At 36.6% G+C, this 27055-nt stretch overlaps 1 protein-coding gene across 7 annotated transcripts in view; it reads left to right on the top strand.

Moving 5' to 3' along the window:
* Positions 1-26451, top strand: part of LOC126473540 (zinc finger CCCH domain-containing protein 18-like) — a 123952-nt gene extending 97501 nt beyond the window's left edge. For 3 of the 7 annotated variants that reach the window (XM_050100660.1, XM_050100659.1, XM_050100654.1), the window contains 3 exons: positions 5692-5815; positions 11466-11548; positions 25716-26451. In XM_050100660.1, coding sequence (XP_049956617.1) covers positions 5692-5815; positions 11466-11548; positions 25716-25832 — 324 coding nt within the window. In that variant the 3' untranslated portion in view covers positions 25833-26451. The remainder of the gene's footprint in view (positions 1-5691; positions 5816-11465; positions 11549-25715) is intronic. The other 4 variants (XM_050100655.1, XM_050100653.1, XM_050100656.1 and 1 more) reach the window with 3 other exon arrangements.
* The last annotated feature ends 604 nt before the right edge of the window (positions 26452-27055 follow it).

Below are 27055 nucleotides of genomic sequence, written 5' to 3'. Positions count from 1 at the left end.
GTATGACAGAACAGAAAAACCTGTAAATAGGTTGTCAAAGAAAAAGGGGAATGGCAGCCTCTTTACATCCAGTGTCAAATCATCTATCATCTGAACGAGTGGGGCAGTAGCCTTACCAAACTGTGCTTCATATACTGCATTTGGATTGGGTGGTTTTACTTGATAAAAGGAAAAATTTACCAGATATCCAGAAGTAGTGCATAAACACCATGCTTTATATCCAAATCGTATCGGTTTCCCCCTGATAAATTTCTTGAAAGAGTGTTTCCCAAAATATTTTATCATTGATTCATCGTAAGATAGATGTTGCTGAGGAACAAACTGCTTATTACATTTGTCTCTTACTATTTCAATAAAGGATCTAATTTTCCACATCTTGTCCTTTTCATCAAATTTGTTATTGTCGTTACAGTGCAGAATCTAAGAATTTGTTCAAAACGATTTCTCCTCATGGCATTGCATACAAAATCGTTTCGTGTGTCTAAATTGGAATCCCAGTATAACCTCTTATTAGGGAGAGAGTTATAACTACTTAGAATGAGGATCCCCCGAAAACACCTCATTTCTTCACAAGTTATGTTAGGATTTGGAAAGTTCTTGAAAAGTGCATTGTTGTTTGACTCATCAACTCGGAATTGTATCAGATCGTCATCAAAGAATAATTCGAAAATTTCCACTGCAGACTTATCAACATATGTCTCAAAGCATGGATCAGGAAAAGACTTCAAATTTGAAATTAGTGCACCGTGAACCCAGGTTTTTTGCATATTTCTGTTCCTGTAATCTATATATCTGAAATCTGTTTCTGTGTGTGTGTGTCTGTTAATCTTATTTCAGATTCATCCCGGAGTTGTCTAGGATTGAGATTATCTGCTATTCCTCCTCCATCCTCATCACCCGAATTCTCACCTATGAGGACTGCTGGATCAGGGGCGTGATGTAAATTCCATCAGCCTGAGGAGCATTTGAATCCTCAAACAGGATGTCTAAAACATCCTGCACAGTCAAACCAGGATCTAAAGATTCTGCCAGATCTCTGTTATGAAAAGAGAAAAAGAAACGAAATCATTTTTGACCCTGCAACTGCCCAGCGTGTCCATAAGGACACGGCTGAAATAATCACTTCATAAACAGAAAGTGAATTGACGGATAACAACTTTTCTCAAATGAAAATCTCTATAAACATATTTAGATATACTGCAAACAATTTCACATGCCAGAATGAAGAAGTTCTTTACTAAACATTACTTACTTTACATCAACATGCTCCATTGCAGACGTCAAAGCACTCCCTAAAATACAGGCTTTCACAATCACAGTGTAAATGGTAACAATGAAGTGTTAACACAATGTACGTAAAATTCAAACCCTCCCTGCAAACAATATGTGACTGCCAACGCTAAAAATAATTGTAAGCCAACAATGAAGGAAAAACAAAACTAGTCAACAATTGTGTCCATATGGACACACTGGGAAGTTAAAGGTTAACAAATATTTCCATCGGTCCCAGTGGAACTCCCATAAGAACAATTTATTTCTCCTCTCTTTTAATAAAACTGACTTTGAGAAAAAGTCGTTTTAAGGAGTAAACATTAAGCATTTTGCAAATTAAAATCCAGTTTTTATGTAATTCCTAATGTTTTCAACTAAGTTTCTAATATATTTCCATTTCACACAGATCATATTTTTGTTATGTGATGCAGTAAATAGTAATTGATTCAGGTGGTCTACATGTACCTTGAGTACAATAAAAAACTCGATTTCCCTTGTAGCGATACCGGCAGCTGCGTTGAATGAATCAGAAACCGATTTCTATGAGACTTGGGTCACATTCTCTGATGTCACAGTCACTGAGGCTTCAAACCAGGAAAAGTGTAATTGTTTATTTACTGAAATGTCAAAGTTATCAATTTTTCTTTTGTAAAGTTCTGGCCCGCAAATGTAGAAAGCTTATAATTAAGTAAAAGCTGACAATCATCCACGATGTTGATTGCGATCTTGACATTAAATTTTTCCAGCATGGTAAAGAAGTATGATTTTGTGCCGTCCACATGTGTGGCATATTTAAAATTAAGGAAGCTTTCTTAAATGCCAGAGCTAATGATTCCTGTGGCTCCAAAAAGGAACAACCCCTCTAAAGTGGTTTCAAGGACTGAGAAGTGAAAGCTTTCTCATAAACAAAAAAATACTGCAAGAGAAAGCTCGTGAAATTACTCTGAAGTTTTTTTTTTTAGTGCGTGGAAAGGCTGGTTAAATTGTTTTGAAAAATATCATAATCTGTCTTTTCAGTGTACAAGTCGAGAAAGTGAGGATATGGTCATAGAAAGTCTAAACTATTGGGAGAACATTAGATAACCACGACTGATAATGGTTATCAGCCCAGATAATTCTCAGGTGTTTCCAAAACATAAAAATGCTTTTTTGTACTTCGGAGTACAACAACAGCCCCTGAAGACACCAGTAATCTTTACGACTCATTCAGGTGTTTAGATGCCAAGAAGTGGCAGCAAGAAATAAAATTGTACGTCTTAATTGACCTGTGCCCTGTGCATCCCAAGAAAACACCATTCCTGAGGAATTTAAATGTTGTATTCGTTTCCCGAACTGCACAAATCATCTGCAGCCTCTGGACCCGGGAATAAAACACACTGTTAAAGCCAAATACAGAGTACGAGCAGTGTAGAAGTCTTACTTCATTTTTTGGGAGAAAGAAAGGAAGTGATGAGACTCAATGTTGTACAGGCCATGCATATGTTTTTTGCTGCCTGCATGCAACATTCCAGGACATTGTTTGTTGTGATGATGACATCCTTACTTCCATACCAGAGATTGATAGCTATGCAAGGAGTTAATAAGGGTAGTAATTTCTTTTTCCTCTTTTGATTTACATAAATCAAGTCTAACTTAACTTTAATATGCTGGAAGGACAAAAGAAACAAGACTAACTGATAAGAAAAGGATGTTAGTCATTATGTAATTAAATGGCACTTATATCACGTAAACTTGCTTGAATTATGAATGTGGATCACTCCTTCCATTATGCTGGCAAAACCCCTATTTAAGAAAAAAACACTTGGGTCCACAGAGATTCGTTAAATAGGGGTTTTACTGTATATTTCATGCATTCCCCACACCTTCCATTTCTTCACTTTCCTGCACTTCATTATTTCCTCTCTTCATAAACTTCATGATCCGTATCTGATTTTGAAGATCTTTCTTCAGCCGTGTCTTTAGATTTAATATTGTTTATACAAAGTGATTATGGGTGGGTACCTTGTCATCCAAAAAGAAGGTGATGTGCCTCTTTAAAATCCTTAGTTTTCTCTAAACCTTTACCGATTTTCAAAGCTAGGGTTTGTTGTAACAACGAGATGTATGCTCATTTACCATACGGTAACAGGACTTCCGGCTTGAACATGCTGTAAACAGTGCTATTGTTGCATTCGATTGTGGTGAAAAGTTTGGTATGATGTATCTGAAGACATAATATGATACACGTGCTGATGCCTGTGTCGTTTGTGATCTCAGCATTATCAAGAAAAGGCTGAAACTTCTGTGAAACAATAACAAAGGTACGATGCAGGGTGTCCTGGGGCAGCAAGCACTTACCTCAGTTGATTGCAGTAATGATGAACAGTCCATGAATCCCACAGATATATATGTAACTACAAAAGGGTTGAGGAGCATGATAGTGCACTCACTTTGGTGTCTTTGGCACCAAATTTGCCTGATCTGACTCCAGTGAACTTACCTGGGACACTATTGGTTGCTAGCTCCACACTCACAAAAACACCAGATCGTAATTTGCAGGAATTACATGGTCTGTGTATCGACACCTGGTGCCACATACCTCTGGAAATATCCAAAGACTTTTCAAATCTATGCTATCCAGAATTGCTGCTTCGTTGCATTCCAAAGGTGGGGCATTACAGTGTTAAATGGGTGGTTATAATATTTTGGCAATGTATGATCATTAGTTACAACTAAAATAAATTTATAACAACAGTTTTTCTTCCGTAAACATAATGGCAGTGGATGCTGTGTTACATTCTGTGACAGCTTTTTGACATTTTCATACCTGCCAACTCACCCGATTTAGGAGGGAGATTTTTCCTGGCCATTGATCAGAAGTCCTTTGCTGATTAGTCATTTTTAATTGATATATGTCTTGAAGTTTACAGAAATTGTGAAGCCGCACATGAGCTGTATATAGATTGTTATTTTTACTCATTCCTCTGCGTTTTTGTAGAATGTATACTCGTATTGCTCAGTGTTGTGCTCTGTTTGGAGTTGTACGTGTGTTTTGTCATTGTGCTTAAGTGAAGTCACTTATTATTCAGCATTTTTATAATCAGTGTCAATCATTAAGAGTGAATGATTAAAATCAGAGAACATCCCAACCTAGTAGCAATTACCTGCACTATGTGATAGAAAAGGGTTATGCAATCAAGATTTTGTATAACAATAATGAAAATCCGTGTATGGAAAAATATGCAAAATAGTACCAGTAGCAGACTCGTGCCTGGTCCACAGAAACACACTATAGAAAACAGTTAACACAAGTTAAAGAAGTTGAAAATAAGATGATTAAAACTTATGGTTGAAGTGTTACAATGGAAACAAATGGTAGGTTAATTGTATTCTATTATGTGTTTCTGTGCACCATGAACCATTCTTCTATAGATAAATTGTTGCCTTTCTGTTCTTCTGTGAATCAATATTTTGGTTAGTTCTAGTGTTTTCATTTGCATTTTCACAGCCTTTATATAGCTTTTCGATGTCATAGGGAAAGACATCAATTGTCTTGAGATTATACTGAAAATAGATTTCAGTCATATCCAAGCTGAAAGCTTTCATGTGACATGTTCGTTACAAGAGTTACTCTCAGCAGTTTAAAGCATTTTGTTATGTTGTGCTGCTTATTTGTATATACTATTGCAAATCAGTATGTCTGTATACACTATTGCAGATTTTTTTGTATTCACATTTCTATCATTTCTCTCATTTTATGTCTTGTTTTCACATTTAGTTAAACATATATGTAATAAAGTGTTCCAGGACATTTTTTTTGGGGGGGGGGGGGGTAAAATGTCCATTTTATTAATTCGTAGAATTTGGGGAAACACAGTTTTATTTCCTGTATTCTGCATGAAAGCCCGCATATTTATTCATATTGCTTATCTGATACAGATAAGTTTCTCAACTTTCATTTTAATTTGGGTGATTTGTTGACTCAGAAAAATCTGATCTGACTGAAATGTGTTATCACAATTATGAATGCTAATTATGCAGCCAGTGGATGATTGTTATAGTGACAGGTTAGCTTTTATGTTAACAGCATAATCTTGAGCAATTTTTAGACATTTTCCGTTATTCTATGTTTATATAGTTAAACTATAAAGTTTGTTTTACATATTTGTGTGTTGCAAATGCCATACTTGGTGATAATTTGATGAATTTGCTGCAGTTTGTCACAATTATAGTAATAATATTAATAATAATACTTATTATTTTAAGGAAAATTGATCTTTTTGGGGATAGAGTCCTGTTTGTTATGTACTCTAAGTCTGGAGATAGACACAGAACAGGTTATAGCAGATGATAATACCCCAAATGAAAAGTAGATTGTGTTGCATGAATGTATTTAGAAAAGTTTTTTTTATAAATACATGATTGTCATGGATGTTTCAGCTCTCTGGTCAAAAGCAGCAGATCAAATTAACCTTGAAAACACCTGGGTCAAACCCTGCAGCACCTGCAAAACGGACTGTTACTGGTCTTCCAGAGCTCCCAGAACTAAACTTGGTTCGAAGAGGTAAGCCAGCATTGTTGTAACAAAAGTATTATTGCTTGATATAAATTTTAATTACCTTTTCATTTTAGTATCTGTTTTTCCTTAACTCCACACTGTTGTGGATTGGAAATAGCCTGAAATGGTGGTTGGTTAGATTACAGTGCAGTCTATAATTTTTCTAAGTTTCTAGTAAATAATTCCACTTTTACGTTTCTTTATTCAGTGCAGTGAGTTACATCTTCCTCAAGCAGCATTATTTCATGATTTTTTTTAAAAAAATTATTGTTTGTTTGGGAAGGGGATTAGAGAGCTACAATATCTTGGCTATGTAGTTTTCTTGCATACAAACAGTCATATGGTGGTCTTTCTCAGCATATTGCAATACGTGGAGGCAGTCTGCATGCCTGTTTTGTTATGTGTGCTTCAAATGTGGATCTTGCTTTCTTATTAAGACATGTGGCATCTATTTGTTCTTTAAATCAGTTCTGAAAATATCTACTTCTTAGGCAAAGTTTGGCCAACATAATGCTATGGTAATACGATAAATGGAAAATAGTTGTAAAACAACCATAATTGTTTTTGGAGAAGATAGCAAAAAATCGATAAGAAAACTCTTTAAAACAACAGTGTGTAATATAGGGTTGGACAAGTGGCCAAAATATGAAAGAACAGCTAGTTAAAAGACGAAAAAGTCTCCATTTTTTTGCCTTACAGTGTTGTTTATTCTGCTGATATAGTTCAAAGATCTCACTTGATAATGTACTGCCGATTTGTGGGCGAGAAGAAAATAATGGAAGAACTATTGTTTTCTAAAAAGGTGGAAGCACCATCAAAAGGTCTGACGTATCTTCTGCCATTAATGAATTTTTGGTTAAAAGTGTTTTGTTTTGAGACAGAGTTATGGAAATTCATACTGACTGAGCACCAGTCATATTAGGTTCATGTTCTGGGTTTGTAAATATTGCATAAGAAAACAAAAATCCAGTTTTATTGGCTGTCACTGTGTGTTCCACAGACAAGCCCAGCTTCTAAAACTTGTCCTAAGAAACTTAAAATTGCACTGAAAGTGGCTGTCAGTGTGGTTATTCAAGTGAAGTCAAGTGCTGTGCTGTGATACTTACTTTTGTTGGAGTCCTATATGATGATCCCAATGCTGAACACCAATATTTAATGTCTCATACACAAGACACTGGTTTTTGGAGGACAGTATATGTAGTAGGCTTTGTGAATTGAAAGCAGAGGTAGAACTGTTTCTTTTGAGTCAAGGGAAAGCTGAACTTCGTAATTCATTCTCTGATAACAGCTTTATATATTTCCTAGCATACCATGCAGATTGCTTTGAAACCCTGAATAATCTGAATTTGAAACTACCAGGTAGAAACACCATAATAATGGAAAAGACACAGCTACGGAAGTATTGCCTGGATGCTCCCGTTACTGACTTTTCATCATTCCCTCGATTCAGTGAACTTCTAGATAGACAACAGTACGATGTCAACGAATTGAAAGTTATCATCAGTGAATACATGGAACAGCTTCAAGAAGAGGTCAGACTTTATTTTCAACATTTGTCTTCAGAAGACTGGCTGGGCAAATTAGCAAGATCATCTTTCATAATTTATGTGCAGGCTCTTCCTCGTGAAATACAAGAGGATGCAGTTGAATTGAAATGTGAAGAACAGATCCACCAAATGGGGTTGGAAAAAATGGTTTCCTCCTCATTTACACAGGTGTGGGAAAGGAAAAAGTTATCATGTTATCATCTACATAGCTGTGTTAAAGACTGGATTCTCAACACTAGACATCATGAAAACAAAACACTGCAGTTGCTTGAACATGGAGATTGAGCTTAGATGGGCTTTAACTAATTTGAAACCAAACATTCAGGAGCTGCTTAAAGAAAAACAATTTCAACCATCTCATTGATGTTCTGAATTTTCTTGTGACCTTCTGCACATAAAATAATGTTAGATGTGAAAAGTGTTGTTAAAGTCAAACTGTATCATTAGGAATGCAAGTAAGACATAGACATGTCTGTTTCATCCACAAAGTCCTTTGAAAAACTATAGATTTGTATTACTCTACATTTGATAACTCTCTTCAGCTAAACTTTGGATTGCAAATTATTGTCAAATAAAGTTTCTCAAAAGAAGCAAAAAAATAATAATAAATAAAATAAACAAACAAACACAGGGGACCATAAGATATTCTGGGATTGCAAAGGGGGCACCTGTTAGGAAAAGTTGGGAACCACTGTTCTAAAGAGTCATATCTACATAGCAGCATGTTGTCGTATACATACCTGTGTGTAAGACTGGATTATCAACACTAGCCATCATGAAAACAAAACACTGCAGTTGCCTAAACAAGAAGATTGAGGTTAGATATGCTTTAACTATTTTTAAGCCAAACCAAACAAAACAAACACTCTCACAGACTCTCGTGTGTTCTGTGAGTATTCTTCAAGTCATTCTGACACAATTTAGGAGGCATGTTGTAAGTGAACAAAAGACATGACAGGACTCTGGAATCCTGTAGTACTCAGTGAGAAGTGGTGGCAGGCATATCAGGTTCTCATATCATTATTAAGCAGGCCTCCACCATCCAACTGAACAATGCCCTACAGGCCTTGTATGTTTTTTTAACTTCTTGTACCTGTCTGTGCCTTGTGCTGATGTGTAATGTGAGCTGTCAGTCTGGATAATTTATCTCCATGTGTACCGCGGCAGTGTTGCTGAGCCTATGTTCTCTGTTGTACACCTCACAAGTTATTAACAGACAATGGGAACTCTAGGATGGAATAATGGTAATATTATAAAAAGGATAGACTGCCACTCACCATATAGCGGAGATGATGAGTCACAGGTAGTTACTGAAAAGGACTGTCAAACAAGTAAGCTTTCGGCCAAAAAGGACTTCATCAGAATTAGGCAAAACACACATACACACAGTGTCTCAGGCTGCCGAGGCCAGACTCAAGCCTCAGCAGCCGGAGACTGTGGTCATGTGTGTGTGAGTGAGTTGTATTTGTATTGGCGTATGTGCATGTATGTTTTGTCTAATTCCAATGAAGGCCTTGGCCGAAGGCTTACTTGTTTGACAATGTTTGTGTTGTGCCTATCTGTGACTCAACATCTCCACCGTGTGCTGTGAAGCAGTCTGACCTTTTCACAGTATTGTCACTAATTATTATAAAATTGGAGATATGGATAATTCATACAGCATGTTAATCAGTGGAATAGAATCTCCCAACATTCCAACAAAAAATGTGCAGAATTAAAATTCAGCTCACAGGATACAGAAAATGAATAAGGCTGTATTTTTGAATGGAAAGGGCATACTATTTCAAAGTTTGTTCACAGTAGACAGACGGTAAAATCAGGTATTTCAGCAAAATTGACAGTTATTTGGAACAAGTGTCTTGTTGTTCTATAGTTTCATGATTTTCCATCATGACATTACTTGCCTCTTTCACCTGCATCCGTCAGCCTTTCCCTTAACATGGTTGTTTGATGCAGCTCTCCATGCTACTCTATCCTGTGCAAGCTTCATCATCTGCAAGTAAGTTTGCGCCCTACATCACTTTGAATCTGTTTAGTATATTCATCTCTTGGTCTCTCTCTACGATTTTTACCCTCCATGCTGCCCTCCAGTACTAAATTGGTGATTGCTTGATGCCTGATGTCTGACCAACTGATCCTTTCTTCTGGTCAAGTTGTGCTGCCAATTCCTCTTCTCTCCAGTTCTATTTAGTACCTCCTCATTAGTTACGTGATCTACTCTTCTAATCTTCAGCATTCTTCTGTAGCACCATATTTTGAAAGTTTCTGTTCTCTTCTTGTCTAAACTATTTATCATCCATGTTTCATATCTATACATTGCTACACTCCATACATATTCTTTTAGAAAAGACTTCTGACACTTCAATCTATACTTGATGTTAACAAATTTAATGTATTTAACATAAGATTTTTAATATAGAGAATAATTATTTGTTTGAAAACAAATTTACAGTGCTACTGACTGAAATTGACAATGAGAATACATTAGGAAGAAATAGGCGATAATCTCTTTTTGTGAAGGTGTAGAGATTAATTTGGTGAGGGCATAGAAAAAGTCTAAAAGTTTCCTAAATATACTAATATACCTTTCACATACTTTCTCAATGATTGGTTTGTTGTGAAATGGTCTCCCTACATCACTCTTACGAGCAACAACTGTGTAAGAGTAAGACATGCAATAGAATATAACAGTTGCGATTTATTTCAGTGCGTGTTTATATTAGTAGACTGCAGATGTTCAGTTGATTAAACATAAGAGCAGACTGACTGACTTTCTATGACTCTCCATCACTACAACTGAACTTCAATCTCACTTATTTCTTAAAATTGCTCAAACTCTTACAACTTGTATTGAATTCCTCGTTTGAAGAGGAGATCCAAATAGCTCAATCTTTCTTGTACAAATTCTTCAAAACTTTTCTTTCACCATCCTCATTTTCTCTGAACAAAGGAGCTGCTGGTTCAACAAATTCAGTTGTAATAGTGTTTTGTTTTTAGGGGTGCATCAACTCTGCCATCCCAGATCCAAGAAAAGAAATGTTACTTAAGTATATATGAATTCTTTTGTGGCACACATTAGTTTTGATATAAAATCTGTTCTTTTGCCTCTTGTGATGTAATTGTGACATAAAATTTTTGCAAATATATATCTCAGATGCCAAATTTTACACTAATGCATGGAAGTATTCTAATTCCAAATTTTGAACAGATTACAATGATTTTAAGGGAAATACTAAGGAAACTAATCAAACTTTCGTCCAAAAGGATAAGAAAACTTTACAGCATATAAAACTTTCAAAATGGAAACTATTAATGACACATAATAAAAAAGAAAATGTAATAAAAACAGACAAAATGCCAGAGGAAAGTAAAACAGCAGTACATACCACAATGCCAGAGAAACAGAAAAGTGAGGTGGAAATAGAAGTGGAAAGGGAGAGGGAAAGACGAAAGGATGTGGGTTTTAAGGGAGAGGGTAAGGAGTCATTCCAATCCCGGGAGCAGAAAGACTTATCTTAGGGGGGGGAAAAGGACAGGTATACACTCGCTAGCGCGCGCGCGCGCACACACACGCACACACACACACACACACACACACACACACACACACACACATCTGTAAAGGCAAAGAGTTTGGGCTCCCAAATTCTTTGCCTTTACAAATGTTTGCTTGTGTCTGTGTATGTGCGGATGGATATGTGTGTGCTGTGCGAGTGTATACTTGTCCTTTTTCCCCCCTAAGGTAAGTCTTTCCGCTCCCAGGATTGGGATGACTCCTTACCCTCTCCCTTAAAACCCGCATCCTTTTGTCTTTCCCTCTCCTTCCCTCTTTCCTGATGAAGCAACCGTTTGTTGCGAAAGCTTGAATTTTGTGTGTATGTTTGTGTTTGTTTGTGTGTCTATCGACCTGCCAGCACTTTCGTTTGGTAAGTCACATCATCTTTGTTTTTATATATATATATATAACTGTGAAAAAGCTTAGTTGTATGAAATTATTGTTTTCATAGTGGTGTACCAGTAGTATTATGAGATTGGACAGCTTTATTGAATGTATAGAGGATGCAGAGGAAAGAATTTGAACAGAATGTTGATGGAAGATATGTTTTCAGATCGAGCAGCGCCACCAATTATAGCAGGCCGGAAAAGACCAGCGGATACGCCATTGTCAGCAGAGTCAGTTTTAGCAGCCAAGGTTTGTAATCTTTGGCATAAGAAATTAGTTTTAAGAAATGAGATTGAGGGGTTGAAATCTCTTTTTGTTCTACTCTAGCAAAGCAAAGAAGTCAGATTTATCACAGATACCTTATGCGTTAGCTGTTTAAGTGTAACATTCCCTGTTAGTTTTACATTTAAATTAATATTGTTTTTTGTACTAATGTGCGATAGGCTTACTAAATGAATGTAAGTTATTCATTTCTACATCAGTTCACTATAGCAAAACCATGTGTAATAAAGAAAATTATTTAACAAGAAAGATCCATCAAACTTTAAAAATAAACAACTTCTGTCATTGACATTTGAGAGGATACTTAGCTACAAATGGGTTTCTTTAATAGTTGGTGGTCAGATCAGATAAGATTGTACCTTAATAAATAAAAGAAGTGATCAGCCTCCACCACTATAGTTTAATTTATTCAGTTCATAATTAATTTTTGTGGAATATTCTCCATAATCACAGTTGTGTAAATAATCGTAAAACTATTGATATGAATATAATAGAGGGAAACATTCCACGTGGGAAAAATATATTTAAAAACAAAGATGCTGTAACTTACCAAACGAAAGCGTTGGTATGTTGGTAGAGACACTATCAACATACCAACGCTTTTATTTGGTAAGTTACAGCATCTTTGTTTTTAAATATAATCATAAAACTATTTACTCAAGGCTGAAGAAAAGTCAATCCTCAGGGAAATGACTATTTTTATACCTCTCAGCAAAATTCTCAGATGATTTGACCATCCAAACCCAAGCATGCCATACTTACGTACTGTACATGCTGTCTAATGCTGTGTGAATGACAGACCAGTTTCCTAGTAGCGAATGTTCAACTAGTCAAAAATATGATGATGTGGCGTCATCTTTGGCTGCACATTTTACTGCAGGGAGTTGCTACAGTTATTTCTTTGACGATCAGTCTTAAGAGAGTAGCTTAACTATTTGCAGGACTGTATCGAATGGAAGATAATGTTCCAAAACTAGCTGTGACTTTAATAAATTAAACTACAGTGGCAGAGGGTGATCGTCCTTTTCTTATATTGTTGTTGCCATGGACCATCATGGTCCCACTTTTAAAAGATAGACTAGTTTATAAGTAAGCTTAGTTTTTCATGACTCTCATTAATGAGAGGTCTTTACTGATCTCAGTCTTTCTTGGATGCACATTTGACACCCTTGGTCAGCGCTGTACCAGAAAAGGTGAGGGTGTGGAGTGACACATTTTATAGATAGATGCAGCGGCAAGTAAGATGGGGTTGGACGTTTTAGCTGTTAGTGACATTCGGGTGAGGGTGAGAAAGACGAGGAAGTGGGAGAATACAAGGTTTACCTGTCATGAGTCAAAGCAGGAATAGCACAATGGGGTGTAGGGCTTTACATCAGGAAAGAAATGGAATCCAGCGTAGTTGCAGTAAGATACGTAAACGAACGACTGATGTGGATAGATTTGACAGTGTCTAGCAAGAAAATTAGGATTGTGTCAGTATATTCGCATTGTGAAGGGACAGATCAAGATAAGGTGGATAGTTTTTATGACGCACTCAGTGACATAGTTGTTAGAGTAAAGGACAAGGACAGTGTTCTGCTCATGGGTGATTTTAATGCCAGGATTGGAAATCGAACAGAAGGGTATGAAAAGGTTGTGGGTAAATTTGGAGAGGATATGGAGGCCAACAGGAACGGGAAACAACTCTTGGATTTCTGTGCCAGTATGGGCTTAGTAATCACAAACTCATTTTTTAAACATAAGAACATTCACCGGTATACTTGGGAAGGCAGGGGAACCAGATCTGTCATTGGCTAGATAACAACAGATCAGGAATTCAGGAAGGCTGTGAGGGACACACGTGTATTCAGGGGATTCTTTGATGACACTGATCAGTATTAAATCTGCAGTGAAATTGGTATTGTGAGGCCGAAAGTGCAGCAGGTCATGTCCATATGTACGAGGATAAGAGTGAAGAAACTTCAGGATAAGGAAATCAGGCACAAGTACATAACAGTGATCTCAGAAAGGTACCAATTAGTTGAATGTAGGCAATTACAGTCATTGGAAAAGGAATGGACAAGGTACAGAGACACAGTACTAGAAGTGGCTAAAGAATGTCTTGGAACAGTAGTGTGTAAAGGTAGGATGAAGCAAACAGCTTGGTGGAATGACAGTCAGGGCAGCCTGTAAAAGGAAAAAGATGGCTTATCAAAAATGGCTACATACTAGAACTCAGGTAGACAGAGAAAGGTATGTTGAAGAAAGAAACAAAGCCAAACAGATAATTGCAGCATCCAAGAACAAATCTTGGGAAGACTTTGGAAACAGGTTGGAGACTTTGGGTCAAGCTGCTGGAAAACCATTCTGGAGTGTAATTAGCAATCTTCGAAAGAGAGGTAAGAAGGAAATGACAAGTATTATGGACAGGTCAGGAAATCCTGTTGATGCCTTGGGCAGATGGAGGGAATATTTTGAAGAGTTGCTTAATGTAGGTGAAAATACGATGAGTAATGTTTCAGATTTCGATGTACAATGGGATAGGAATGATGATGGAAATAGGATCACATTTGAGGAAGTGGAGAAAATGGTCAATATATTGCAGTGCAATAAAGCGGCTGGGGTGGCTGAAATTAAGTCGGAACTCATCAAATACAGTGGAATGTCAGGTCTTAAATGGCTACACAGGATAATTGAAATGGCGTGGGAGTCGGGACAGGTTCCATCAGACTGGACGAAAGCAGTAATCACACCAATCTTTAAACATGGAAACAGAAAAGATTGTAACAACTACAGAGGTATCTCTTTAATCAGCGTTGTGGGTAAAATCTTCTCAGGTATTGTTGAAAGGAAAGTGCGAGTATTAGTTGAAGACAAACTGGATGAAAATCAGTGTGGGTTTAGGCCTCTTAGAGGTTGTCAGGACCAGATCTGTAGCTTACAGCAAATAATGGAGGAGTGTTATGAGTGAAACAAGGAATTGTATCTACGTTTTATAGAGCTAGAAAAGGCATATGACCGGGTTCCTAGAAGGAAGTTATTGTCTGTTCTACGAGATTATGGAATAGGAGGCAAACTTTTGCAAGCAATTAAAGGTCTTTTCATAGATAGTCAGGCAGCAGTTAGAGTTGACAGTAAATTGAGTTCATGGTTCAGAGTAGTTTCAGGGGTAAGACAAGCCTGCAACCTGTCTCCACTGTTGTTCATATTATTTATGGATCATATGTTGAAAACAATAAACTGGCTGGGTGAGATTAAGATATGTGAACACAAAACAAGTAGTCTCGCATATGCAGATGACTTAGTTGTGATGGCAGATTCGATTGAAAGTTTGCAAAGTAATATTTCAGAGCTAGCTCAGAAATGTACGGACTATGGTATGAAGATTAACATCTCCAAAACGAAAGTAATGGCAGTGGGGAAGAGATATAAACGGATTGAGTGCCAAATAGGAGGAACAAAGTTAGAACAGGTGGACGGTTTCAAGTACTTAGGATGCATATTCTCACAGGATGGCAACATAGTGAAAGAACTGGAAGCGAGGTGTAGCAAAGCTAATGCAGTGAGCGCTCAGCTACGATCTACTCTCTTCTGCAAGAAGGAAGTTAGTACCAAGACTAAGTTATCTGTGCACCGTTAAATCTTTCGACCAACTTTGTTGTATGAAAGCGAAAGCTGGGTGGATTCAGGTTACCTTATCAATAAGGTTGAGGTTACGGACATGAAAGTAGCTAGGATGATTGCAGGTACTAGTAGATGGGAACAATGGCAGGAGGGTGTCCACAATGAGGAAATCAAAGAAAAACTGGGAATGAACTCTATAGATGTAGCAGTCAGGGCGAACAGGCTTAGATGGTGGGGTCATGTTACACGCATGGGAGAAGCAAGGTTACCCAAGAGACTCATGGGTTCAGCAGTAGAGGGTAGGAGGAGTCGGGGTAGACCAAGGAGAAGATTCCTGGATTCGGTTAAGAATGATTTTGAAGTGATAGGCTTAACATCAGAAGAGGCATCAATGTTAGCACTGAATAGGGGATCATGGAGGAATTTTATAAGGGGGACTATGCTCCAGACGGAACGCTGAAAGGCATAATCAGTCTTAAATGATGATGATGATGATGATGATGCAGTTATCCAGTTCTTGAAAGTTGTTGGCGATTCGGAAAAAGTTGATACATGACATTACAGAAACACATATATAATCAATTGTCAAAACAAGAACAACTGATTTGAAGGCTATTGAAAATTACCAGTGAAAGGGATTTGTGTGTCAGAAGGGGAGGATATCAGTCTGAAAGATGAATGTATGTTAGAGAATACAACAGGAGGGGGCCAAGAAAACAAGAATGTAAACAGATAAAAAGAAGCAAAAAAGCTGCAGAAGGTGACTGAAAATAGAACGCAGATAGGACGTGACGCGGAACAAAAAGAAAAAGAAGGAAAAAAAGGAAAGATACTGGGAAGAGTAATAAAAGAAAGAAGATAGTCACTTTTAACTAATATGAACTTGTCTTCTTGTTGATCATGATCAGTTTTGTCAAGATGATTATCTTTGGTGGTGGTTGTTGATTTGATTTGCCTGGATCATATCTTTTCTCATGTGTCCACTACTATTGTAACAGAATTGTTTGTGTTTGCTCATGTGGTTGTCCATTTGATAGAACTTCGATCCTGCCATATTCAGTCCAAACTTATAAACTCAGTGAGGTGTTCATATTCCTATTAAATGAATTGCCAGGGCTAACATGCTACTCAGTGACCTTCCCTCTTGGGGCGCACCATCACTATTTATAACATTATTCCAGATTTTAGTGTTTTGATTCTGTAATTGTCCTTAGCATTATTCCAGATTCTAGTGTTTTGATTCTGTAGTTGCCTTCACCCATGAATGACCTGCGTACTGTCTGTTCACCAAGTATATTATAAATTTTGTAAATACTTCCTCTGCAGTATCTGATACAAGATTGTTTGCAATTTTTTGTCTGGCTCTATTGGCTTGGCACAGCCTTTTATTGTATTTTATTCCCCAGTCTAGACTGTCAAAAGTATTCCTTACATTAAATCATAATAACAGTAATAATAAAGTTTTCAGAATGCGGAAGGTACTGATGCTGTCTCGAGTTGGAACAAACGTGCCTACTGGATAAGCCTGCTCTCTTCTTGGTAGATGCACTGGCTCCAAAACTGGCTGAAAGATGTCAGTTCTGCTAATAGTCTATAGCAATATTGTGGTTGACACCAGAGGTAGATTTAAAACAGTTTAATTACACTCTTGGTGTAAAGTATTCACTGACATTGCCAGTTTCGTGTCACACGTATAGTTCGAATTAAATGAAAGCAGATTGTTACCTACTACACTAGTTCATAGAATGTTAAATTGTCCTAGTGTAGTAATCACGCAACACAGTCCAGTGGTTCAAAATGACTCGCATATGTGGCAAAAATTTATCTTGTCATCATACACATTTAAGGAACCTGAAACAATTAAGATAGTGCACAAAAATAATCAGTAAGTCTGTCAACACTGCCCTGCTAACTAGTCATTGTTCATAGGAGTCAGTAATCAGTGTGTTCCTCTAAAAAGTTCTCACTCAAAACTAATTAGTAATTACTTCTCACTCAAAACTAATTAGTAATTACTGTCACAGAAGTCATGAGTTAAACCCATGAGTGAAGAAAATGAACTGCACACAATATATGTGGATATTTCGGAATGTTAGTTATATGATCACGACACTTGCACACGACAACAGACTGCCTGGCCTCTTTATGTGCTAGGTCTATGTACAGTTTCGCCTATGAACAATATGTTTCCACTACTCACTATTAATGGCAGGCTTATTAAATTATTTGATGACCCTCAAAGTATTGGACTTTCTAATGAATGAATCAAATTAACAATCATAATTTGTAGTTCAAGTTACCAGTGGTCTAAAGCTTTAATGTTAATTAATTTAGAAGATAATTAGTTTCAGACAGTTTGAGATGTGTTACGGAAAAGTTTGAGATATTTACTTTCAAATAATAGGCATTAAAATGCCACAATATGTTTCCTACCACTCAGTAAATATGTAAGGTTGTACTGTATGAACTTTTTCGGTTAACAATATTTCATAATTAACAAAGTGTCTGTGTCAACTAATTGATCACTGCATCTATATTAGCAAGTAGTGTGAAATGGAAAATGAAATTCAATGGGACTAATTTTATTTATGACCCTGAAATTACTACTCACTCACTGTGTGTAAGGTAAATATCGTAGTTCAGGAAAAAATTTAGAAAATCTTGGGAGACCATAAAAACAACATATAAGATTGGATACTCAACTTGCTTTATCTCAATGTCTGCAAAGTAACATGAAGATGGAAATTCAGAGTATGCTTAAAGAAACCTGGAGCATAAACCTCTGCATGGTAAATAACCAAACTGCCCGGAGAACTTAGACATTGACAGAAGCCAGGTGGATGTGTAGCTTAGGAGAGGAAGAATGAGAACAGAGTCAGAAGCTATAATAATATTTACCCAAGATCCAATTTTCAGAACATAGAATTATGGAAAAGTTATAATGAAAATGTCCATCCAAGGCAATAGATGTTGATTTTGTTGAGTACACTCTTAGACCATATGTAATGACCGTATCGCCCTGTTTCCCATTCATAGAATATAGCATTCTAAGATACCCTCATGTTGCAAGTTTTTGGTTGTGCCTGCAAAGCAGCATGACCTTGCCACCACCTTGGCTATTTTTCTTAACTCATTACTTTTGATTGGCAACTAAATCAACATTAACACTACTTTTTTGTAACCTGCACTCATGTAAGGTGGTTAGCCATGTTTGAACGTTTTTGAAATATTAACTGGACAGTCTTACTTCATCTGAAGCATTTAGTATACAGTCTGGGGGGTCGTTGTGAAACAGTGTTATGCACTTCACTTTTTACGTTCATCTGTAATTCTACTAAAGTGCAGCAACAGCATTCAATTCTAGACCAAGATCAGTGCTGACATCTTGTGAATAACCCTCCTGAAAAACAAGTTTACTACTTGCTGTAAATTGTTGCCTTGTCCTAAAGGGATAGATTTAGAAGTAAGCTTGTTCATTCAACTTTGAAAAGTTGCTGAATTTATCATTTCATGAATGTAATTAATGTTTGTTATATCAAACTGAAAATGACAGACCATAAATTACTTCTTATTCAAGTATTATTTAAGAAACTTGTAAATGAAACTGAAGTTAGCACTAGTCCTTAGGCATGAGTTACTTTAGTCTTGGAACTTTGAACGAATGTGTTTAAACCAATGAAAGTCAAGCAAAAACTGAAGCAGTGTGACCCATCAGAGTTGTGCGATGCCTTTTCTTACATTAATATACACCAATGACATTGCTTTCAGTGCTTCAACTTTCCAACCAGAAGTTATTAACTTATAGTCCATATTTTATGGACTATAAGATGTGCCGTAATTTTTAAGTAGTTTTTAAAAATTACCTTTTTTACCTTTCTTATTATTAGATTGCAAAGCCAGACTAAAAAGAATCGTATTTTATAAAACCAAACTGACCTTTAAAATCCTTGACAATCATCATCTGCTTCTTCTTCTTCTTCTTCTTCACCTTCACCTTCACCTTCATTGTCCTCACTGCCGTAATCATATACAAAATGGTCTTCACTGCCATTGAGAGAGTTACTTATGCCACACTCCTTGAAAGATTTAACAGTAATGTCTTTGTAACTCTAGACCATTTCTGTTTTGTCCACTGACACACTTGTTTGATTTTAGGTCTTTGTAAAGCTCCTTTCAGCATGAATTCATGTTGGGTTTCATTCATCATCCATTTGTTCCATTCCTCTCTCATATACACTCTTAAGTGGTTTATTTATGTCAAGAGGTTGCAATTGTGAAGTATATCCTCCTGGGGAATAATATTGAGCTCTGTATTTCCATGTCTTGATTTCTCTTTCTCGGAATTTTTCAAATGACTACTGAACTGATCTAGCACAAGAAGAGAACTCTTCTTCAATAAAGAATGTTTCCTACTCTCCCACACTGTGATAAACCATAATTTGATACCTGCCTCGTCCATCCAATCCTTGCCATGTACATGAACGATAACACCTCGCAGTATTTCAGAAGATTTTGGCATTGTTTTGCACTTGAAAATGGTCACTGGATTAGGTTTAGTACTGTCAGCACAGCATGACAAACATGTCCATTTGTTTTTGTAGTTACAGTTTTGGCACCTTCCATAGCAACTGTTATGTTACTTGGCACATGAAATGTCAGAAAAGAAAAGTTTTTCCCATATTCACTGCTTGGCTCAATACCACACCGTTGTCCCCCCCCCCCCCTCTCCCCCCAATGTTGAATAATAAAGTGCTGGAAAGATAATATTTTAATTCACGAGCTAAGTCCAATATGTGTCATAATCGTGTTGCACCAACCAACTCCACTCTTAAAAGTCTGTTAAGTTTCACTGTAGCATTAGTTTACAAACACATATTTGAATCATTTTTTGCACTAATTCCAATGCCACTTTGTCAGTGTCCTTGAATCCATTTCAATACATCATCTGCTAGTTTTGGCCATTTTGCGTTCAGTCCTCTATTTGCACATTTAGTCTTCCTCATTTTTTACATTTATTCTTTACTAGCCCACCAACCGTGAATGGTTTTTTCTGTTAGTGGAGGGCCGAAATGCTGCTCACCTGCTCAGTAGTCCATGTTGTTCTGCATAAGCTATTAATTTCAATTTATAGTCCACATCATATGAATACCCTTTTTTTTCCATTACGAAACTAGCTACTAACAAAAATATTGTACTGTTACTGATAACACAAATCAATTCCAATTCAAGTTCACTGGCACTGTAGACTGCAGTGTCACATCGTAGGCTGGACAGTGTTCTGATGGCGGGACAGGAGGGAGACAGTCTCAGTAAGCTTGTGAATCCCTACAACTGACGTTCATTGCATTGGTGCACTGCTGTTGCCAGCTGAATTCAGTATTGCCAGATGGAGATGTGTTTCCTACAGCATTGAATATATGGCCATTATTAAGACCGGTGGGAATTTTTAATCAAACACTGGACGTTTTTATATTAATTTTGAGTTTAAGACACACCTAAAGTTTGGAGTAAATTTTTTGAAGAAAAATGTGCATCTTATAGTTTGTAAAATATGGAAATTTAAGTGAAATAGATACTTGAAAAGAAATGGCAATACCAGTTGTAGATCACTGCCAGTGTATTAATTCAACAGCACTCTCATGTTAACGTGAGTCTGGCTCTCCTATACACAATACTAAAGAATAAAGTGTCAGTAGTTTGCCTTGTCAGATACAGTGCAGGTGAGGACATGGTGGTAAGATACTCTTGCATATTCTTCGTGTCTCTAATAAATTGTACAGACTTCAGTACCATAATTTCTAGCTTTAAGTGACATATTTGACGTAATATGGTGTAGTACTTGCGACTGCTAATAATGGCTGAATAAACCTTGCACGCGCAGCATCGGTATAGTAGGTGATGACTTTCAAATGTAGACATGCTAATTGTTACTTGTTGCAATCAGTTGTAACAAAGTCAGCATAAATATTCAATGTCTTGCAGAGCACACCACAACATGACCTCCCACGTTAACTACCAGCAAGCTACTTTCTACAATCCAGTCTGTTTGTTGTATACTTGTTATTACAGAGGAGGCCTTCCCAAACGGAAAATGACAAAGCATACCTGCCACCTTATCTTGATACCGCCCGCTAGGTCAACCTACTGTGCATTTCCCCTTGAAGAAAAGTTTATTAGAAAACGGAATGACAAGGCGAGAGGCTTGGCTGTCCTCAGGCTAGCTGCCACAGTTCTTTTGCAGAATACTATACACTAATAATAATAATATGGGATATATATTCCATGAGACAAAGGGGAAATCTGGGGAAAACTGGGCAATTTTTTCATCTAGGAAAAAACTGGGGAAAACATGGGAATTTTGCCTGGTAATAACTGATACTCTAACAAAGAATCTTACTGCAGCTCACTACTGCAAAATAATACTGCAGCAATAAAATGTAAACAAGAGAATAACACAAAAATAAAACTTAAGTTGCATAGAAAATGCACCTTTTACGGCAACGAAATGCATTGCACACACTAGTGTCTGCTGACAGCATTGTGTGTCAAAGCCTTTAGGACAAAAACTGTGCAATACTTCTTAACAGCAAACTGCTTGCGATGAGCGTGACGTCACAAACTGTTTACATTTCTAATAGTTCATAGGAAAATATTGTGAACGGTAGTTTGAGAAGCATTGCTTTCAAAGTTAATTCCTTTTTAGGCAAGAAGAACTGTGTCACATGTGGAAATGTGCGATAAATTTCTTAAATCATGTAGCATTCGTTCCAACTTTACCCTTTGAGGACCAGCCACTTAGAAAAATTTTGGGCCCAGAAGACTGGCCATTTATGCCATTATTTAAAATTTTATTGGTACATTTGTGTTTGATATATCTTGAAGGGTAACACACACTGGAAGAGACCAGGCTTCAAGATCAGTTTTTCATATTTATTTTAGTTGTTCCGTAGATTACAAATTATGCAGTAACAATGGCAAAAAGTATAATTATCCTTCAAAAAAGTATGCAAGATGAGATCTTCAGCAATTTCACATGTAATTTACTTTACTATGAAAAAAATCGAAGAGCCCAACAGAACAATTATCCAGCCAGATAACCCACGAAATTTTCAGTGCACAGCAGTGAAATCTATAATTGTGCTTGTCAGAAATATTCATCTGGTGCAATTTAAGCTGTGCTCTCAGGATCCTGCCTAACCATATCTCGGAAAGAACAGCGAAAATATTTGGACAACCGATATTGTATGTAAAAGCTTAGCTTTTCTTGAAGCTGTACTGTGTGTATATAAATTTAAACCATTAACTTTTCTTATTTGTGTGTTGACGCTACTTAACGGTGATGTTGCTATAGGCTGGTGAGATTATATGACATAGAGTATGAGTGGCTGACAAAAGCACATCACAGTATCGATTTCATTGCTTCAAAAGCTACCATGCTGTATTTTGTGGAATTCAGATTTATACTTTCATAATACAAAATTAAGCAGTGTACGTGTTGCCACATGTCAAAGATCTTTACAAAATGCGTTGGTTTTTGCTGGGTTTTATTTCCTAAAGTGCCGGGAAATTATACACTGGTGTATAAAACCTTTAATATTAAAAAGATATACAAGTTTTACTCCTCCAATGGAAAATATACTGTCACTTAACGTGGAAAAAAGTGTACTTTCACTCGGTAGTGTATTTCCACTTGGGAAAAACAGTGCTTTTAACCAGCAAATCTGGGGAAAATCCGGGATTTTTTTCTTGCCCATGTTTACACCCATTAACAATAATAATAATAATAATAATAATACTCAATACACTTACACGATCACAATGCCACAAATATAGAATACATCACATACATTCAGCAACAGAAAGATTCACATTAAGCAGAAAGGAAGGAGGAAGGGGATTTATCGACATAAAAAACCTACATTATGGACAGGTAGACAATTTAAGAAAATTCTTTCTAGAACGAGCAGAAACTAGCAAAATACACAAAGCAATCACCCACATAAATACATCGGCTACACCACTACAATTTCATAACCACCTCTACAACCCTTTAGATCACATAACATCAACAGACACAAAGAAAGTAAATTGGAAAAAGAAAACACTACATGGCAAGCACCCGTATCATCTAACACAGCCACACATCGATCAAGACGCATCCAACACATGGCTAAGAAGAGGCAATATATACAGTGAGACAGAAGGATTCATGATTGCAATACAGGATCAAACAATAAACACCAGATATTACAGCAAGCATATTATTAAAGATCCCAATACCACAACAGATAAATGCAGACTTTGCAAACAACAAATAGAAACAGTAGATCACATCACAAGCGGATGTACAATACTAGCAAATACAGAATACCCCAGAAGACATGACAACGTCGCAAAAATAATACATCAACAGCTTGCCTTACAACATAAACTTTTAAAACAACACGTTCCTACATACAAGTATACACCACAAAATGTACTGGAGAATGATGAATACAAATTATACTGGAACAGAACCATTATAACAGATAAAACAATGCCACATAACAAACCTGACATCATACTCACCAATAAAAAGAAGAAATTAACACAACTAATTGAAATATCCATACCCAATACAGCAAATATACAGAAGAAAACAGGAGAAAAAATTGAAAAATACATCCAACTGGCTGAGGAAGTCAAGGACATGTGGCATCAGGATAAAGTTGACATTATACCAATTATACTTTCAGCTACAGGAGTCATACCACGCAATATCCACCAGTACATCAATGCAATACAGCTACATCCAAACTTATATATACAACTTCAGAAATCCGTAATTATTGATACATGTTCAATTACCCGAAAGTTCCTAAACGCAATGTAACATATACCGTACAGTTAAAAGGAAGTGACGCTTGATCAAGGTCCGCGTCACTTTCATTCCGAACCAGACCTAAGGTCTGAGAAAGGAAAGACAATAATAATAATAATTAGTTATAAAACCCGTAGAATGAGCTCAGGCCATGTACATTCCGTGTTCATTTATATACTTAAGGCTAGAATAATAGATAAATATAGAATATCAGATCATCTTATAGTTTCAAAAGGTGTTGATTACATCACTCTAAATGAGCATAGTTAAATATTCATAAATCAATCAAATCATATTTTTATAACATTTGACAAGTGTTGTGAAGTAACACTGTTCCATTTCACATGGATCAAATTACATCAGGCTGTCCTATATTGCCATAGAATGAATACCTCAAAAGAAACAATAATATATGCTCATAGCTGTACTCACAAATAAGCAGAGCTGTGCAAGTTCCACACCTTTAGAACTAACAGTATGACCTTTCACTAAAAGTGATCACAATAGCTGGATGTAACACTGTCCTGTCAGCCAACAAATGCATACCAATCAAACAGTTGCAGCTAACAAGCCAGACATTTTATGCCAGCCAGATAGAAGATTGTCTCTCTTAATTGATTTATCAGTCCCATGACATGGGGACATTAATCATAAAGTGACTCAGAAAAAACTGAAATACAAGGGTCTGATAATTGAGGTCAGTTGAATGTGGAATGTAAAAACTGATGTCGTTCGAGTCATCATTGGTACCCTGGGGTCGATACCACATAACCTGAAGAGCATTCTGTCTAGAATCCCAGGGCATTCTAAACACAGTGAAGTACAAGCTATAGTACTGTTTGGAACTGCTCATATCATGTGTAAAGTACTGGAGAACATGTTAAGTCAACAGGGCTACTCATGGAAGCTGCACGTAACCCTGAGTAGACTTGACTATATCCAACAGTGTACTCCATATTGTGAAAAATAAAGCTGATGATGATGATGTGCGCGAAAATTTAATAATCGGCTTCCCTGCCAAGGCCATCATTTCTCATTTCAGTTTGAGACATAGTCCCTGCAACTTCAGGTTCCAGTTGCTACCCACATGACTGTCTGACGCCCAGTACTTTGCTTTCTCAGTGTTGATACTCCATTGGAATAATCCCATTGAAAAAATACTGTTGTGCACGTACTAATGAGGAGAAAATCATTAGTGCTTCTGTCAAATCACCCCAACACAGCATTACAATGAAAGAGGTCACCTGTGAGAATATGCACATTATTTAACTGTTAACATGTATCTTCATTGTTTGCACAAAAATATATGTAATAACAGACACATTTTAAAAAATCATGTGGAAATTACCCCCATTGTTTCCTTTCTTTGGGGTATCAACTTCCTATTCATGATGTCTGTTTTCTTTCTTCCACACCTTAAACATGGATGATTGAATAACCTCACTTGTAGCATTGTATTAATCGAAAAGTCATATTGTGCAGAGTACTTTTGCTTCGAAACTTTACACAATAAATACTTTGTTGGATAATGTAGTATTTTTAAGCTCTCTAGTGCAAATTTTCTTATGTAGCTTTTTAAGTATTAACAAATGTAAAACTTTGGAATCAAATGGAAAAGGACAATTTTTATGTTTATTGCTATTTAATTCTAGTTGCAAAATCTGTCTACAGGTGGCCGCACTTTCTAAACAAGGAAGCAGCAAGAAAGCAACTTCTAGGAGAGAAGAGTTGTTGAAGCAACTAAAAGCAGTTGAAGATGCTATTGCTAGGAAAAGATCAAAGATCTAAGTTTTTAACAATCACACATAAGCTCATTGTGTCTTGTAACAGTAAATAAATATTCCATGTGTCTCAGTGGACAAAGTTCCCTGAAGTACTATTAAGTCTTTTTAATCAGACTGCTGAAAAATACACTGCTAACTTTGTTCATTGCAGATTTCCAGTGATTACCACTAAATACTTAATTGCAGTGAATGACAAAGGCAGTGAAATTCGCATAAACAAAAATTCAGAGTATGTAATACTCATAATTATTAAGAGAAAGCTGTCTGGTGCCAATACACTATTATGGGAGCATTAATACCCGCAGTTTAAATCAAAATGTCAAATTTGCACATTTCTGTCTGTATCAAAAATGATTTTATTGAGAGATTACTTTTTTAACTTTCCGTCTTGTGTTTTAAATGTGTCTAAAATGTACATTATAATACATAAAGTCTCCTTTGTTGAAGTTTAAATTATTTCTACTCATATTTCATGCAAAGTGTAAATATACGTAAGTACAGTAATTATAGTTCATTTTGTACGCATCTTATGATAAATACATGTACTATTGAGACATAGTAATGCCTTATGTGTTGTAGTTTAATTTGTGTAAAAGTTTTTGAATAAAAGGCAACAGTAATTGTTGAATTTGAGTACACTGGCTTACAGTAGTTATGATATAATTGAAAAACATTATAGAGGGGATGAACTGCTAAGTGTGAAGCAGATGAGCTCTTAAGTTCAACTATTATGATTGAAAGTAGTGATGCTGAACAAACTATGGAACGAGTAATGTAATTCTTATCCATATAACAGAGTTGTTGATGGACACACAAAGAAGAATAAACACTAGAATGACTGTTTCACTCTTTAGCTGTATGTGGACCATTTTGGAACTTACTTGGAGGTTGCAGCAGTGTTGTGACCATGAAGCCGGGAAGAAGTGGACCTTAATCCACAAACAAATCGAAGAAAAAGTAGGATAGAGGTACTGGTGGAAACAAATCTATTGGGGTGGGTTGTGACTCTTACCTGGATAAGAGCATTTCCAGAGAAAGATGATGCTGTTAGTTCAAGTCTCAGTCAGTGCACAGTTTCATTCTGCCTGCTGTTTCAAGATTAAAATTGTTGCTAAGCTTCCTGACAATTACCTTTCTCAGAGAGAACTTATAAAACCACACACATAAAAATGCATCAATTCATTGTCCCAGCACTGAAGCCTAACTGCCCAGCAGCAAAGCCGCTAT

Source organism: Schistocerca serialis, chromosome 4 (genome assembly GCF_023864345.2).
Source record: "Schistocerca serialis cubense isolate TAMUIC-IGC-003099 chromosome 4, iqSchSeri2.2, whole genome shotgun sequence".
Lineage (NCBI taxonomy): Eukaryota > Metazoa > Arthropoda > Insecta > Orthoptera > Acrididae > Schistocerca > Schistocerca serialis.
The sequence above is the reverse complement of the archived record's forward strand: the minus strand, read 5'-3'. Positions and strand labels throughout refer to the sequence as shown.